The 16,435-nt window shown below is 43.2% G+C and overlaps 3 protein-coding genes across 3 annotated transcripts; all 3 read left to right on the top strand.

Moving 5' to 3' along the window:
- Positions 1-6,575: 6,575 nt before the first annotated feature.
- Positions 6,576-11,013, top strand: F5J12DRAFT_906814 (uncharacterized protein; the record flags this gene model as incomplete). The annotated part of the gene is made up of 15 exons (XM_051748824.1): positions 6,576-6,713; positions 6,767-6,889; positions 6,953-6,985; positions 7,034-7,213; positions 7,276-7,398; positions 7,471-7,472; positions 7,531-7,787; positions 7,827-7,947; positions 7,995-8,091; positions 9,768-9,899; positions 9,951-10,145; positions 10,195-10,518; positions 10,566-10,746; positions 10,880-10,930; positions 10,955-11,013. 15 exons carry the CDS (start codon positions 6,576-6,578, stop codon positions 11,011-11,013), a joined length of 2,016 nt encoding a protein of 671 aa, XP_051597617.1.
- Positions 11,014-11,576: 563 nt separating this feature from the next.
- Positions 11,577-14,078, top strand: F5J12DRAFT_952771 (NUC071 domain-containing protein; the record flags this gene model as incomplete). Its single annotated transcript, XM_051749828.1, has 5 exons — positions 11,577-11,605; positions 12,067-12,097; positions 13,406-13,507; positions 13,561-13,818; positions 13,953-14,078. The coding sequence occupies 5 exons, from the start codon at positions 11,577-11,579 to the stop codon at positions 14,076-14,078; spliced, it is 546 nt and encodes a 181-aa protein (XP_051597616.1).
- Positions 14,079-15,315: 1,237 nt separating this feature from the next.
- F5J12DRAFT_895270 (uncharacterized protein) lies at positions 15,316-16,041 on the top strand (the record flags this gene model as incomplete). The annotated part of the gene is made up of 3 exons (XM_051747814.1): positions 15,316-15,423; positions 15,475-15,846; positions 15,895-16,041. 3 exons carry the CDS (start codon positions 15,316-15,318, stop codon positions 16,039-16,041), a joined length of 627 nt encoding a protein of 208 aa, XP_051597615.1.
- Between the last annotated feature and the right edge of the window lie 394 nt (positions 16,042-16,435).

Genomic DNA, 16,435 nt, shown 5'->3' with positions numbered 1-16,435 from the left:
GAACAACAAGGAAACAAAGTGACATTGGCATTTGGCACTGACTCAGTGTTCATGGTGCAAGACTGAGACATCAATCTGCCCAGTATATGACACTTAATCAAATCCATCAGTCTACAGGTAGCCACCAGGCTGTAAAATCCTCCCTAGACCACCCCTATGCTGACAGGTTACATTTGGGTTGCAATTCCTCCCTCAGCCTTTGTTTAATCCTACCTTATATAGGGTCAATAACATGTTACCACACCCTAAGTACCACATTCAATCTAACCAAAATTTTGGCCACCCTAAAAAGTCATGGGAAAAACTTTGGACCACTGTTTTTTGATGTATTTTCACCTGTAGCATCTGAATCAAGTGTTAGTTTGCCCCCAAAAAGTCATGGGAATCCAGAATCAAAATCATTGTGTTTGTCTGTCCACAACTGTACCACAGAACATGATAAATAAATAGTGTAATAAAATATCAATATCCTGTTCCACCATGGAGCATCATAAACTGTGAAGTAAGCATGTTATATGTAGAGGTGTTGTGAAGATTCTGGGCTGTTCATTTATTGTCAGACTGCTACCCACTGCAAATACAGTGCTGAACTCCCCATTTCTTGCATGAACTGCCTTGTGCTCTTTCACTTTCAAAATTGGACTGGGGACATTCATGAGTGGTGGGGGTGCTATCAGAGGCTACTCTTTCTCTACTCAGTCAAGGCAACCATGGATTTTGGGCTACCCTGTTCTACCACAGAACATTATAATGTGTGTCATCAATGTGTTGTTGCAAGAAAAAACAACAAAGGACACAGAATACTCAAGTATAAAAAGTCAGGTGGCACATATCATGACTGACTGAGGTTTATTCCATGAGATAAGATCATGTGACAGCATGTGATGGGGTGGTTGAGCAAGGACAAGCAGTGATAGCATTGATGGTTACAGATGCCACTTATCAAGTTCTGTGGTACAACAGGACACTTTAATACACTCTTTATTTATCATATTCTCTGGGTTAAGGTTTATTAGTATTATCACATACAAATCATTTATCATTTACTTGTGATGTTCTATGCAACATCACATGTTCTCTAATTGTCAAGGTCACACAACACCCCTGACTTCCTCTTAGGGTAGAGTAGGAGCAGGTTGGACTGTGGAGTACAGCAGTCAAAGTCCAAAGTGAATCTGACCACTGGGTGGTGAGATATGCAACAAACAGTGAGCAGAGGGGTATGGAGGAAAGTTCTGGAGGCAGAGGTTGAAATCAGAGGTTGGAGGTCAAATGAGAGGGCATCAGGTTCAGCTAGTGCACTGCCCCCTTGCATGAGCTCAGCCCTTGTATTTCAGAGGTAGAGCAGACTCAGAGAGAGTGGAGACAAAACTCTGGAGGGAACTCAGAGGGAGTTGGAAGTGGGGACTTATTCAATATTTGTACTGATGACATCAGAGTACTACATGGCCTTATATACAATGCAGGTCAAGGGTGGTGCAGTGTAGAATGCAAATCAATAAGCATATAACAGGTTAGCAGTCCCTCTGACACAAGGGATAGAGGGTAGGAACAATGGGGACCTTAACTGAGACATGGAAACTACTACAATGAGGGAGAGAGGGTAAATACTGAAGGAGTGGAAGAATGGAGAAAAACTGACATGAGGGCAGAACCCTATCTGGAATGCAGGGCTGCAAGTCCAACAGCCCACTGGGCCAACCAAGGCCTTGGAGGAGGCACAGATGAAGGTCTGGCCTCCACATGACCAGCCTGAGGGTGCTGTTGAGCAGAGTTGGTTGGAACATGGACAGGGGACCTTGGAGAGGTGTGGAGATGTGCTGGGAGGGTCAGAGGAGCACAGGAATGCATTGGAAGAGGGCAGAGAAGTGTGGGAACATGTCAGAAGAGGGCAGAGTAGGTGTTAGGGGCTTATGTCAATGTCATGGTCATGACAGTATCCCCCCCTTAGGGCCTGAACCCCCGAAGGCCATAGCAAAGCTATGATGGAGGTGAGTAAGGTCCAGGTTTGTGAGGATAGTGAGCATGGTGAGCAGCCAATAACTTGGAGGCATGTTCTAACTCTGTTGCCAGCACCCAAGAGGTCTTGTCATCAGTGTTCTCATAGCCCACCCAGCAGGCTAGATACAGTAACTGACAATGGCAGTGGCAGCAATCCACCTTTGAGTTGAGGATCTCCAAAATCTCATACTCAAGGTCACCATCCACCTCAACAGGCAGTGGTGGAGGTTGGTGCCAATCAGGGAATGGGTTCTGAGTAGCAGGTTCTAACTGCAACACATGAAAGACAGGGTGGATGGCCTGCATCACATCAGGTAAGCAGAGGGTGACAGAGTGTGTACCAGGCCCAGCTATGATAGCATAGGGGCCCAAGTTCTTCTCTGCAAGTTTGGCTGAAGGGCAGGTGGAGCAGAAGTACCTGGCCTTGACATAAGCCTGGTCACTGACTTTGAACTCTGGTGGTGGAATGCATCTAGCATCAGCTGGACCTTGATAGTGGAGTTGAGCAGCAGCCATCTCAGTGCAGAGGAAGTTGTGCAGGGCAGAAAGCTCCACAACATAGTTATGGGCCTTTGGAGCAGTGAGATCACAGTCAGAGTAAACTGAAAAGTTTAGGTGGTATCCCTTATTAGCAAAAAAGGGAGAGACTCCAGTAGTAGCACTTGGTGCATTATTACAAGCAAACTACACTAGTGGGAGTAACTCTGACCAATCATCTTGCTGATAGTTGCAGTAGGTGTGGAGGTACTGCTCAAGGGTCTGATTCATGTGCTCTGTTTGGCCATCACCTTCCAGGTGGTAGCCCAATGTAAAATGAAGGTGCATATCTAAGGCCTTTCTGAGGGAGTGGAAGAAGTGTGACATGAATTCTGGACCCCTGTCAGAGGTGACATGAGTGGGTACTCTGTGCTTGGAAAAGATGTGGGTAAGGAAGAGTTTTGCTAGGTCAGCAGAGGTGATGGAGTCACGGGTCAGAATGAACACAGTCTGTTTAGAAAGGTGGTCTACAACAACCAAGATGGCAGAGTAGCCTGAAGAGTTGGGGAGATGCTCAATGATATCCATGGAGATGGAGTTCCATGGCTTCTCAGGGATGGGAAGCTGCTTCAGTAGGCCAAAGGGGCGGTGACATGGGACCTCCCTGTGACCAGAAGTGGTGCAGGACCTGACATAGCTTTTTACATCAGTGGGAGGTTAGGCCATACATACTCATGGCAAACAAGCTCTACAGTGCAGCTCTGCCCAAAGTGACCTGCAAGTGGATGGCCATGTTTAAACTGAAGCACTTGGAGGTGGAGGCCATCAATGTCAGGGACAAAGATGTGGCCATCAAGATGGAGGAGGCCCTCATGTCAGAAAATTATTTGGTCCATTGCAATGACATCAGATTTTTACATGGTGATAATCAGTTCATGATAAGATTGTGAGTGGGAGCATGGAGTTGTAATATGCTGGCAATGCACATTGCAATACCCTTTGCAACAGCATCTGCTACCATCTACTGCTCATTTCCCTTCCCACTCACCTTCCATCCTGTATTTACTGTATCTACTCCTACAGACCACATTCCTATTGTTTACTGACACCATGCCTCCTGAAAAGCAGATTGTTTTGTGCAAATTGTGTGGGAGATCATTCAAGCCAACTGGAATAGGTCCTCATCAGAAATCATGCATCAGGTGCACTCACAAAACCACTGAAGATCTGGCTCACTTCAACTGGCTTTGTCAACAAGGTAGGCAAGAATTTTAGGTGCTGTTCAACCTGTGAATGTGAAGTCCAAGTTTTTGACTTCAGCTTTGGTTAAGAGGTTCACATGATGTGAACTATCACATGCATCCACCTGAGGTATGCAACCATTGTCACCCAGTTACTGCAATCATCGAATGTCTGGCTCATCTGTTCTGCACCATCAAGTTTTTTGTTGTATGTGTCAGCCAGGTCATCGTTGTCATCAGCTGTCACCAGCATCAGTTGTGGAAAAAGGAAAGCCAAGTCTGTTGTGATGTCTGAAGGTGGATCAAAGTGCTCTTGGCCCCTATTGGCCAAAGCATGTGCTGAAGAAGATCACAGTTCATTCATCACTGCCATCACCTCCAGGCTCAATAACTTCATGCACACAATCACTGCCCCATTGCCCCTGCCACCCATTACCAATCCCCTTGTTGACACTGCCATGGACTACATCAACAACATGCCACAGCTCTCGACAGATGATCAGATCAACATTGGTGACTACTTCCTCAGTGCATCTCCAGATGAAGTGAATATTTTCCTCAAGCATCAGGAGCTGGAAAAGCAGATTTGGGTGCAGCATCAGCTGATGAACTACTGGGATGGGCAGAGATAGGTGTTTGTTTTTGTTTTTTTTTTACAATATACAAATGTACCCCCCCCCCCTTTATACAAATATGTACATAATAAAATGTACATGACTATGACTAGCTTCCTTTTGACAATGGAAGTTATTTTTCTACATGAGTGTGAAACAATTGTAAGAACATATATTTGTACACCATGAAATCTGAATGTTCAGGCTCAGAGAAGGCCCCTAATTGTAAGCTGGTGCTGATAGTCAATCCACATCTCCTCTGCAATGTTGTCATGCCTATTATCAGCCCTTCTCCTCTCTGCAGCATCTGCTGGTCCATCACCAAGGCTTCCAATACCATCACCCTCTCCTATGTACATGGCAAATTCAGGGTCAAAGAACTCTTCTGGATCATAGTGCCATATGAAATTGTGGAGGGCACAGAGAGCAGCAGGTACTTGAGTTTGGGTGTGGATGCTATATTCAGGGGGAATTTGAAGAATCCTCCATCTGCATTTTATAACACCAAATATCTGTTCAATGGCATTTCTAAGTCCAGCATGGCAAAGGTTGAATAACTCCTCTCAGTTTTGAGGTCTATAAAATAGAAGTTACAGGTACACTGAGCAGGATGGAATAGCAACTTACCTTAATCCAGCCTGGCACCATTCTTTCAGATGGTAACAAACACCTCAATAGGGAACCAGAAGTGCATCACAGGTCCCAAACCCTGCATCTGCAAGAAGGTACTTCCCAGGTGGCATGTGCAAGTCATTCCTGTGTGCATCATGCCACATGGTTGCATCTGCAGTTGACCCATCAAAGCCAGTGAGGGCATATGTGAAGAAGAAGTCAAAATCACAGATGAAGAGACAGTTTTGAGACAGGTAGCCCTTCTGGTTCCTCATGTAAGGCTGGTCCTCAGCAGCAGTGAATGCTCAAATATGAGTGCCATCAACTGCACCAATACAATCCTGGAAAAATCAGAAGCATGGGTCACTAGTAATCATAGTTGATATGGGAGTGTTGTTGATGGGGAATTGCACTTGGGATGCATAGAATTGTCCCCCAGAAAAAAAAGCCAACATTGCTTTGAAATATCTAAAAAATTGTGAGAAAAATATCAGACAGTCCAACGAACTCCCTACCTAGTGATGGTCCCTGGTGAGTGTTGGAACCTCTCAGCAACATGCTGGGATGACAACCCAGTAACACAGGTGTAGAGGAATATCCCAAGTTGTTCCTCCACAGAAATTCCATTGCAAGAAGGCACAAAACCATGATGGGTGAGCACCTGCATCAGGTGATCAAAAACCCCATGGCTGACACCAAGGCAAGTCTGTATCCTGTCTGGATGACCATTCAGGAGCTCTAGCATCCACCCCTCACCAGTCAGGATTGAGGTATGGTAGGGGATTGGTTCTGAGTCAGAATGAAAAAGGAGGTTGTAGAGGCATAGCACCTGGATCATCACTGCTACTACAAGTGCAGCAAGATGGTGATGATGATAGTGCTGGAGCTGCTGTGCTTCAAGATCCATAGCAGAGTTGTTTGATCTGTTATCACAATGTTATCTATTGAACTACAAGTTGTGTTGTTGTCTTATATAATCATCACATGACTACATTACTGAAGCAGAAGCCCAAAACTTGGACTTCACATTCACATGGGCATGCACAGCTTATATAATCATCACATGACTACATTGCTGAAGTTGAAGTCAATAACTTCAACTTTGACTTTGGAGGGTGAATGGTGCCTTATTGGTTGAGTTTGTCTGATTTATCATGGCAGTCTATTCCTGAGCAGATGTTATTCCTGGCATCACTGACAATGGCTGAGGATCCAACATAGAGGTGAACACAGAACCTGCACCTGGTAAGTATCCTACTGCTCCCTGAAATGCACTCTCATAATTGTTAGCAGAGCCCACTGCATTTTGGCCCATGAATATGGATCTCGAGCCACCAGCCAGCACCATTGGCACAGATGATGAAGTGAATGGTGTGTTGATGTGAGATTTTGTATTATTCATGACTGATTCATTATGCAGTTGCTCAACCTGCCACCAACTCCAACAACAATATCAATGATATCGATATCCAAGTTGAATCCCACCCAAATGCCAGAAAGCCAACTGTGAAGGTGCTGTTCACTGAGTTCAGCTGAGGTCATGTGCCCAAGATATACAAACCTGATCCTTGCACCACTCCCTGGTACCCATTCTGGACTCATCTTGACTTTGACCTTTCAGAATTCATTCATGAGGTCACTCTCAATAGGGAGCAAGCAAATCATATTATCAAGCTTTCAAAAATGTTTTTGCACTGAGGACTGCACTTTGAATAGTTATAAAAATCTTGAGAGCTCTTGGCAGGCTGCTTCCCACCACATGACAGCAGTAAGCATCATTAATTTGTTACCATTGCCAACCCTAATCCCATCCTAGTCCAGTTTCAGAAGAGTGTAATAAGTGCACCATTTGCAGGCAAGATGATGGAGTTTGACATGTATTACCATTTGCTGTGGGATTGGGCCTGCAATCTCTTGAAGGATTCCAATGTGGGACCATACTTTGTATTTGATGCCAAGCATCTAGCTAAGTTTGATGGCTCTTTGTTTGTTCATTTTGTTGACAAGCCATGGACAGCTAATGATGTTTGGAATGTACAAGTATGTCACTAGTCTCTAGCATATACCCTCAATGAATTTTTTTTTCAGAGTGGTCTACCTTCAGATGGCAAAGTTCTGGCATTCATTATGTATGCCAATAAATCCAAGCTATCATCATTTGGTCAACAGAAAGGGTATCTGGTTGGTGCATGGATTGCTAACCTTCCAACTTGGATCCATAATGGTGAAGGTTTAGGTGGTGGCCAAGTAGTCATGTGGTTACTGATTGTCAGTTGTTTCACTGATGGTGTTGAAAATACTGACTGACTTTTGTGTTGTGTTTCTAATAGGTAAAGGAAGACAAAAGGTATTCTGGAAAGAAATTGTTTGCCAACTTCAAGAATCATGTTTGGCATGAATCTTTCAAGAAGATACTGGATATGATCTCGGAGTACTCAAATACCAGCTTCTGGGTAATGTGTTGGGATGGCATTGCACACTGACTCTTTCCTACTGTATTAATTCTTTTGGCTGATTATGAAGAGCAGTAAGTGGCTACATTATCTGAAATCCCCTGAATATGGGCTGACAATCTTACCATTCAGAGCAGTCATGGCACTTATGCATAGTGTCATGTCAAATTACCCTTGTCCTATTTGCCTCATTCCTCATGAGGAGATATCCAAATTCCCCACAGACTGTGAACATCATACCAGTGAGAATGTTTTCAAGACATTACAGGAAGCATGCTTGCAGAACCAAGCAGACCACAAGGAACAGATTCTGGCAAAGCAGGGACTACATGATGTAGATCTAAGTTGCTCATGCTATTACCTTCACTCCCACTCTGATCCCTTCCAGAGTGCTTTCTGGGAGGTCAAGAACATGGACATTTATTGAGTGTTGTGCTGGGACAGACTGCATGCCAACTGTGCAGGAAAATTTGGTGATCATTTGTGGGGAGAACTCATGAGGATTCTTGAGACAATGGGCTGTCAAACGATGGGAAAAGTAGAATGGAAGTGAGTCTATCTTATTGTATGAAACAGTTGTCCTGATAATTTTTTAGTCTTAGCACAGTACTTCGTTGGCATGGCCTCAATCATTTTGAGGAAGCACTTTTGGTTTCATACACAGATGGCCAAAAATTTGAGGATCTATCCAAGGTATTGTAAATATGCTTCCAAGCTCTTATTTCACTGACATCTCCTGAACAGATAATCATATTTGTATGTCATGATATCTTCCTGCATGATATGGAAAAAGATGGTTACAGTGGCTCACATAATTGTCCCAATGTTTGCATGTTTTTCATTAATCATGGTGTAGTGAGTGAACTATCATTATTGAGTCCAAGGTGTTGGTGGATGGATTGAGGCAGCTGGTCATGGCTCTCTGATGAGCCATATTAAATAATATTTGAATAGGAACTGATGAGAGAATACCCAAATGAAAATGAGAGCTCATTGGGACAATTATGTAACTTTGTGATATACTGGGGATGTAGTCCTTGGGAGCACATATAAAACATGGTGAGATGCTCTCCAATGCTTACATAATGTATCACATGGTCTACTGAATGATTTGTCAACAAACAAATGATGCCAAACAGTGATTTTGCACCACTAAGCCTCCTTGCTGTCACACAAGTCAAGAAATCACCATTCTGGCTCATCAGGGACATTCACTCAGGGCAACCTCAGCAAATGCTGGTGTACACTATAGTATAATCAATAGAATATGCTATCAGCACCATAAGTCTCTTCAGAAGCCTGCTGGCAGTCATCTCCTGTACTGTTTCCCCACCAATACCCCATGTGTCCTGGAACTAATCAGTGCTGTGAGAGCTGAGAATGATGTGGAGGTCCAATCTGGCATTACTCCTATCATAAGGAAACCAATTACCCACTAACTACTACATCACAGCTGAAGAAAAGCTTGCTTGAAGGCTCAGGTGAAGCACAACCCTTCTGGGCACTCCCAGTATCATGGGAGGGTTGGCCAGACTGTACTCTGAGTTGAACTGGGGATCACTGGAAGAATTCATTTGGACATATAAGACTAAAGGAAATATCCAGTGTGGATAGAAGGTCAGGAATGTGCAACCTGGTAGCTCAGTAGCATATCTCTCCCATGGTAGCCAGAGTGAGAGAGGGTTTAGCTTCACCCTGACCTCCATACCAGTTTCCCCTTCACAGAAATGCACTAGTTAAATGGTGATTGGTTTGTTCATGATAGGATGAATGCCAGATTGGACCTCCACATCATTCTCAGCTCTCACAGCACTGATTAGTTCCAGGACACATGGGGTATTGGTGGGGAAACAGTACAGGAGATGACTGCCAGCAGGCTTCTGAAGAGACTTATGGTGCTGATAGCATATTCTATTGATTATACTATAGTGTACACCAGCATTTGCTGAGGTTGCCCTGAGTGAATGTCCCTGATGAGCCAGAATGGTGATTTCTTGACTTGTGTGACAGCAAGGAGGCTTAGTGGTGCAAAATCACTGTTTGGCATCATTTGTTTGTTGACAAATCATTCAGTAGACCATGTGATACATTATGTAAGCATTGGAGAGCATCTCACCATGTTTTATATGTGCTCCCAAGGACTACATCCCCAGTATATCACAAAGTTACATAATTGTCCCAATGAGCTCTCATTTTCATTTGGGTATTCTCTCATCAGTTCCTATTCAAATATTATTTAATATGGCTCATCAGAGAGCCATGACCAGCTGCCTCAATCCATCCACCAACACCTTGGACTCAATAATGATAGTTCACTCACTACACCATGATTAATGAAAAACATGCAAACATTGGGACAATTATGTGAGCCACTGTACCTTCTATTGCATTGTTTACATGCTTGCATTGAATTTGATATGTATACTGCACTGGAATTACATACAACACACACACTTGCCACTGGGCAGGAGGTGCTTGTTATCTTTGATTCATTGATGAAGGTCAGGTCCCACTTTTGATGTTTGAGCTTTCCCTAACCTTTTCTGGACTAGAAATATGCAGAGGAAACACAATATACTGGGAAAAATTGGAACTTTCCAAAGAACCACACCTGGATGCATGTGTTCAATGACATCAAAGCTAAGGGTGTCACCCACAATTTCAATACAAAGCCAAATGAGAAAATGCATGGCCCATTGAAGGAAGCATATCAGAAACAAACAAACTTCAAGAATGTTGCTCAGCAAGTAAGTCTTGGATCATTCATCATATCCCAGCATGCTTATGCTTCAGTAGATTCTCCACATCAATCACCTTGGACTTGTTTGCAAACATATCCACTGCAAGATTACAGAATACAATACCTACATGTTGACCACAAAAGCGACACATCTGGGTAACCTTGAAGCTGATGAGCCTGAAGAAGAATTTTTCCACATCAAGTTAGGTAGCAAAATGAAGGAACCATTAACATTTGAGGACATGGGGAGGAAGAGTACTACTGACAATGTGTTCAGCCAGTTCTGGGGAAAGCTCAGTGAGTTCCTCAATAAACACTTTGATATTGCAGGGGAACCTCTTCCTGGTGGGAAGCACATCCAATTCCAAATGAATGAGAAGGTGAGACAAAATGGCCTTCCTTGTTCAGTTCCTAATAATCTCTGCAGATCATGGAATTTTGCTTTGTCAAAGTTAACTTTGAATCCACTGTTGATTGGTGTCAGTACACAGATTATCTACATTGCCACCCTAATTTCCATGGATGCCCCCATTATGACTGTGTGCTCATCAAGACTCAGCAAAAAGACATGTTTGGGCAACTTGTACTTTTGTTCCAGTGCATTGTTGGTGAAGAAGCCTTCCCCTTGGCTTTTAATACAGCCATTTGACACCCCAACTGGGCAATGACTCCACAAGGACAAACACCTCAATTTCTGGAGAGTATGCAAGCAACTATGCATGTCATCTAAAATTATATGAGTCCATTCAATCATTCATGGTGCCCTTCTATATCCAGATCATATGAGACCTGGTGAGTATCTCATTGTTAACACAGTTGACACTGACATGGTCCTTTGTGTGCAAATGATGCACAAAGCTGCAGGACACCTCTGAAATGCTCTATGTACATTGTCTTTCCAAAACTGCCAAGTCTCTCTGCTGATCCTCAATGAATTCAGCATTGACTCCACGTTGGGCCCATGAAACAACAATGTTTCTGCTACTTAACCAGTCTTCTGATGTGACAATACTTAGTTCATAGATCCATACAAGTATGGGGTTACTAGTTGGAAGACCACTTTGGTTCATTTATTACCATACCACTAATAATACCTTAGTGTTTCATCCTCAAACTGCAAAGACATGTGAGTACATGGAGTGGGGACTGATGTACTCAGCAAGTTCATAGTGGCTTTACTGAAAGATGATGATAATGGCAGAACTTGGACCTTGTTAGCAGTTCCCAACCCTGCAGTTCTCAGTACTGTGGATGCCTTCTCCCATCCCAACCACATATCTAGTTCTCCATGCACCCAACACCAGTCAAGGCAGCCACAGGTGGGCAAGCTCTACAATCCTGACGATTGCATACCCATTCCTTGTGCAGCAAATCTGAGGCTATATCTGACACAAGCAGCTCCTACTCCCTCACAATGTTTTGACTTTGCCTCCCCACCATGATCCACCTGCTCATTGACATCTTTTTGTCCACAGAAAGGATGATCCTGTGCATTTCTCTGTCCTCATGAGACTGTCAGTGGCTGGTCCAATTCTCTTCCCTGTTCAGCTCACCTGTTGCCATACCACCACCCCAAGAGCATATACATCCATACTGATGGCCCTGACATTGCTACATTCTACTTCAACCCACTTATCAATTTGATCTCCCTCCATGGTACAATGCCCAGGAATTCTCTATTCCAATACAGAGAGATTTGTCAAGATGTTGGTGAAATGCTATGACTGACTAAGTAACAATTATCATTCTGTCTGTTCTGTGGATATGAGGCTCACTGGTTTCACATGAAGACATGAATTTCAAGCCTATGATGTGGATGATGACTTTGAACCTCCTGAGGAGGTTGAGCCTTTCCTTGCCAAGCACCTGTGTTGTACCAGAAGCTTCTCAAGTGCTTCATTCTCAACAAATTTCCCAGAAGAAGCCAGAGTGAGGAAGAACTTGTTCTATCAGCTCAAGGCAACAAAATTCTTTTAGACAAACAAGACTTGATTGGGTGGAAACAGGCTTGCAAGTCTGCAGGCAAGGTTACAACATGCTTAATTTGATGATCCATCAAAAGGTAATATCTTAACTTGTAGTGTGGAGGCATCTCTGATGATACTGTTTTTCTCCAGTAGAACCTGAATTACTGGTCCCATCAGCAAGGGACCTGGTTGTGGCTTTGGGGCACTTGGATGGCACATCTGGCTCTTTTTCATGTATGGTATCATCCCACTTCTTGAATGCTGGCTAGGTAACCATCTGGCTCATCAATTCAAAAAGTGTAGCTGCAAAGGTATTGCAAATACTGTTGCCAAACAATGTGTGGGGTCATGTCACCATCTCAAGCTTCATGCAGCAGTTATGTATGATATCCTTGACAAGACAGAACATGTTTGACATGGTGCAACTGTCAACAAGGCTGTCAACAAGAACTTGGGACATCTCACATGTGAGTATTGTCTAAACCATCATCATAATATTACTAATGTGTCATTTGTTATTGGTCACTGACCTTGCCTGTCATGGCTAACTTGTACTGTTAAGGCTGTACCCTCCTGTTGGACCAGCCTGACAACAATTCTGCTTGCATTCTTGACAAAAAATCATTCTTCACTGCCAGGGCACTGAACATGGCCATTCCCAGAGGACCAAAGTTTGAGCCTCTTTATTGCAACATGGACTTGTTTGATGAGGACTGGAGTGAGTTCAATGACATTAACAAGATCATCATTTGGCAGCAGATTTGTACTGAGTACAAGGTCACCTTCCCTCATCTCTACAACTCCCTTCCCCATTCAGTTCACCTGTCACCATACCACCACCCCAAGCATGTGTACATCCATACTGACAACCCTGACTTCCCACCTTCTACTTTGACCCACTTGTCAACCCCATTTCTCTCTGTGGTATGATGCCTAAGAATGCACCTCTGGTTTCGCATGAAGATGTGATTTTCAGGCCTAACAATGCAGATGATGATGACTTTGAGTTGCCTGAGGACATTGAGCCTTTCCTTGTGGAGCAGCCACTTGAGAACGATTTAGCTGCTGAGGGCATTGCACTATGGTGGGCACCTGATCCATACAACCACCATTCTGGATGGACAAGGTGCACTCAGGTCATCCCTCTTGTCAAGAATTGGTATCTTGAGCATTGCCCTCTGGGCCAACCTGTCAAAGTTTGTGTGTCATACCAGAAGCTTCTGAAGTGCTTCATACTCAATGAATTGAAGAGCTGCCCAGAAAAAGCTATGACAAGGAAGAATCTATTCCATCAGCTCAGGCAACAAAGTTCTTCCAGATGACAAGACTGGATTGGGTGGAAGCAGGCTTACAAGTCTGTGGGCAAGGCTACAATATGCTTAATCTGTTGATCCATCAAAAGGTAAAATTATCTTGTAGCATGGAAGTGACTCTGATTTCATTTCTGTCCCATAGAATCTGAATTACCTGCACCTTGACTATAACATGAACTTGAAGCCCATCAAGACATTGACAATGCAAGAGCAAGAGAAGTTTTGTTTCAGAAATGCTTTCCATTTCTACTGTGAGATCTTGCATCTTACCAAGCTTGTTGTTGATGTGCATGTCCAGTATCGGCTCAGCAGCATCATTGTGTTCCAGCTTGCTGATGCACTGCAGTATATTTTTGGCCACATCAGTGCATTGACCAGAATGTACTGCTACAAGTACATGGTCAGTCTTTACCTGTTTATATTGCACTCCTTTCTGCTGACATGTGATCTTTCCAGTTGATGAGACATGTTTGCATGATGAAGGGCCTCAAGCACTTAATTTATTAACATTTCAACACTGGTCCCATCAGCAAGGGTCCTGGTAGTGGCTTTGGGGCACTTGGATGGTGCATCTGGCTTTTTTTCATGTGCAGTATTGTCCTACTGCTTGAACACTGGCTGAGTAATCTCCTGGCTCTTCAGTTTGAGGGGCATAAATAGCAAGGGTATCACAAAAACTGTCACCAAGCAATGTGTTGAATCACATTACAATCTTGAACTGCATGCAGGCATCATGCACAATATCCTTGATGTGATGCCCAAGTCAATCAAGCAAAATCCAGGAATGCTGACTGCCATCAAAAACATCCTCCAGTACATGAAAACAAGGCAGACTAGTGGGTCAGTGTGGCCCATTACAACTAGGAACATGTTTGATGTGGTGTGACTGTCAACAAGGCTGTCATCAAGAAGAACTTGGGATGTCTCACATGTGAGTATCATCTGAATTATTGTCATGATTTTACTAACATATCATTTAGGGTTATACTTGAAGGCTGAACAGGAGAGGCAGCACAGTTACCTGAAGGATGGTCCATACATTAGTGCAGATGAGGTTGTCACAAGTTTACACTGTGACTGTCCACTGGCTTGAGAGCTGTAAATTTGCTCTCATTCCCTTCCTGTAAGTTGAATATTCCTCACATTGCTAAGATTTTTTGCTGATCTGAATACTAGCCCTCTGTCTTATAAGCATGATATGAAATTGCTTGTCTTGGTGCTTGAGAAACTTAAAGAGGCATACTTGGTCAAGGGCTGTCTCAACCAGTTGCAACAAGAGGAGTTGGCACTTATTGAGCAAGCATATGACAACCACCATGAGTGTAAGTCCTAGTGCATCTCTTCTCTGGCAGTAATAGTGTGGGGGCCAGAACTAACAATATTATAATTATTGCAGTGTTGTGCATTTGCACAGACTGCTGGGCAGACTACATAGATGTCCAATGCAACATGTACAAACAAGACTGGTGTCATGTTCATTGTCCTTGGTGTTCTTATAGGTGGTGTAGACAGCACAGCTAAGTCACTTTATTTGTTCCATTTGCTTTGGTCACCATGCTAATCAGGTCCCAGTTAGTTTTAAACAGCACCTCATTGACTCCATGCAACAATTGGATCATTGTTTGCATTGCCATCCTGCTCACTAGTGGTGACTAGTCTGTGCCTTGAGGTTTGCTCATGGTTGATATTACACTCAAGCCATAATTCAGTTACAAGCATCATGGCTTCATCATGGTGCACTATTTTTCTGACAGGTCCATCCATCAGCAGCACATGCTCCACTCCCACATTCAAAAGGGCATTGAGGAACTCACAGATGACCTATTGCCCATTCCCCCCCATCATGCTGTGTCTGAGTGTTCTGACCCCTTCTGTGATGAATCTCAGTGGATGTTCAATGTCTGCACTTGCTGATCTAGACAAAGCTGATACTGGGGAAGGTAATCAATGGACTGCCAAGAGTGTCTCATCTGGGCAAAGCAAAAGCAGTGGCAATCTTGCAGAGGTTCATAATTATATTTAAGTTTGAATATTGTTCTCACTGACTACCTCACAGGCACTGAAGGCCATTCAATTGCAACTTGATGTAGAGAAATCCCAAAACCAAGAACTACTGGAGAAGAATACAGTCCTAGTGGCAAACAAAATGTGCCACTCTACAAAAGATGTTCCTGCCAGCATGGTTGCATATGATAGCGAAATCAAGATGCTTGGGAAGAAGTATGTTGTGATGATGGAAATGTTTCTGCCACAAATTCCACTAACCAATGTGATGTCTGAGCTGCCTATGTCCCCTACTCCAGTATTTGCAACAGCTGAGCACTATGCCAGTGCCATGGCAGAGGAGCATGGTCTTGTCACTGAGCTTGACTCTATTCTTCCAGAACATCTATGTAGAATCAGGAACATGCATTTCTTTCTTGACATTGTAAGTTTATGCTTGCCATTTTGTCTTACTGTGCTGATGAGATCCTAGTTCACACAGGCAATGCAAAATGGTTGGTCCAACATTCTCTACAAGCTACATGACAATTGCCATGAGATCTTTGGTCTGCCAAAGAACCACTTTTTGCCAAACTCATCCCATCTTGAAGTTGCTGAAGTCATGAAGATGCACATGTAGTCTAACAGTAAACTACACTAAGGTAAGTTCATTACTACTTTGGACTAGGAAATGTAAGCTAATTGCTATTCAGTGTGCAGGTTCAAATCCCACTGCAGGTAAAAAAGAATAAGTTAGTAGTTAATTAGGAAAGTATGTAGTCATGTAGTAATAATAGTAACCATAACATAAGATAATAGTACTACAAATAGTGATGAAGTCAAAAGATAAGATAAAATATAGTTGAGATTAGATAAGAGTGGTTATAATAATAATTTTTGGTTGCTTTAGTCTGAAGCTTATTGCAATCCTTGGTTCTTGTTGCAATCCATTACAATTCAATTATGGTAAGATAGGGTCTGGGTAATTTTCATGTTACAAGGTGATTGTAATAGTTATTATGAGGTCATTGCAT

The sequence above is a fragment of the Pisolithus orientalis genome, assembly GCF_024613125.1.
Source record: "Pisolithus orientalis strain OTSU chromosome Unknown F5J12scaffold_28, whole genome shotgun sequence".
Taxonomy (NCBI): domain Eukaryota; kingdom Fungi; phylum Basidiomycota; class Agaricomycetes; order Boletales; family Pisolithaceae; genus Pisolithus; species Pisolithus orientalis.
Note: the sequence above shows the minus strand (reverse complement) of the source record. Positions and strands in the feature narration are given on the sequence as shown.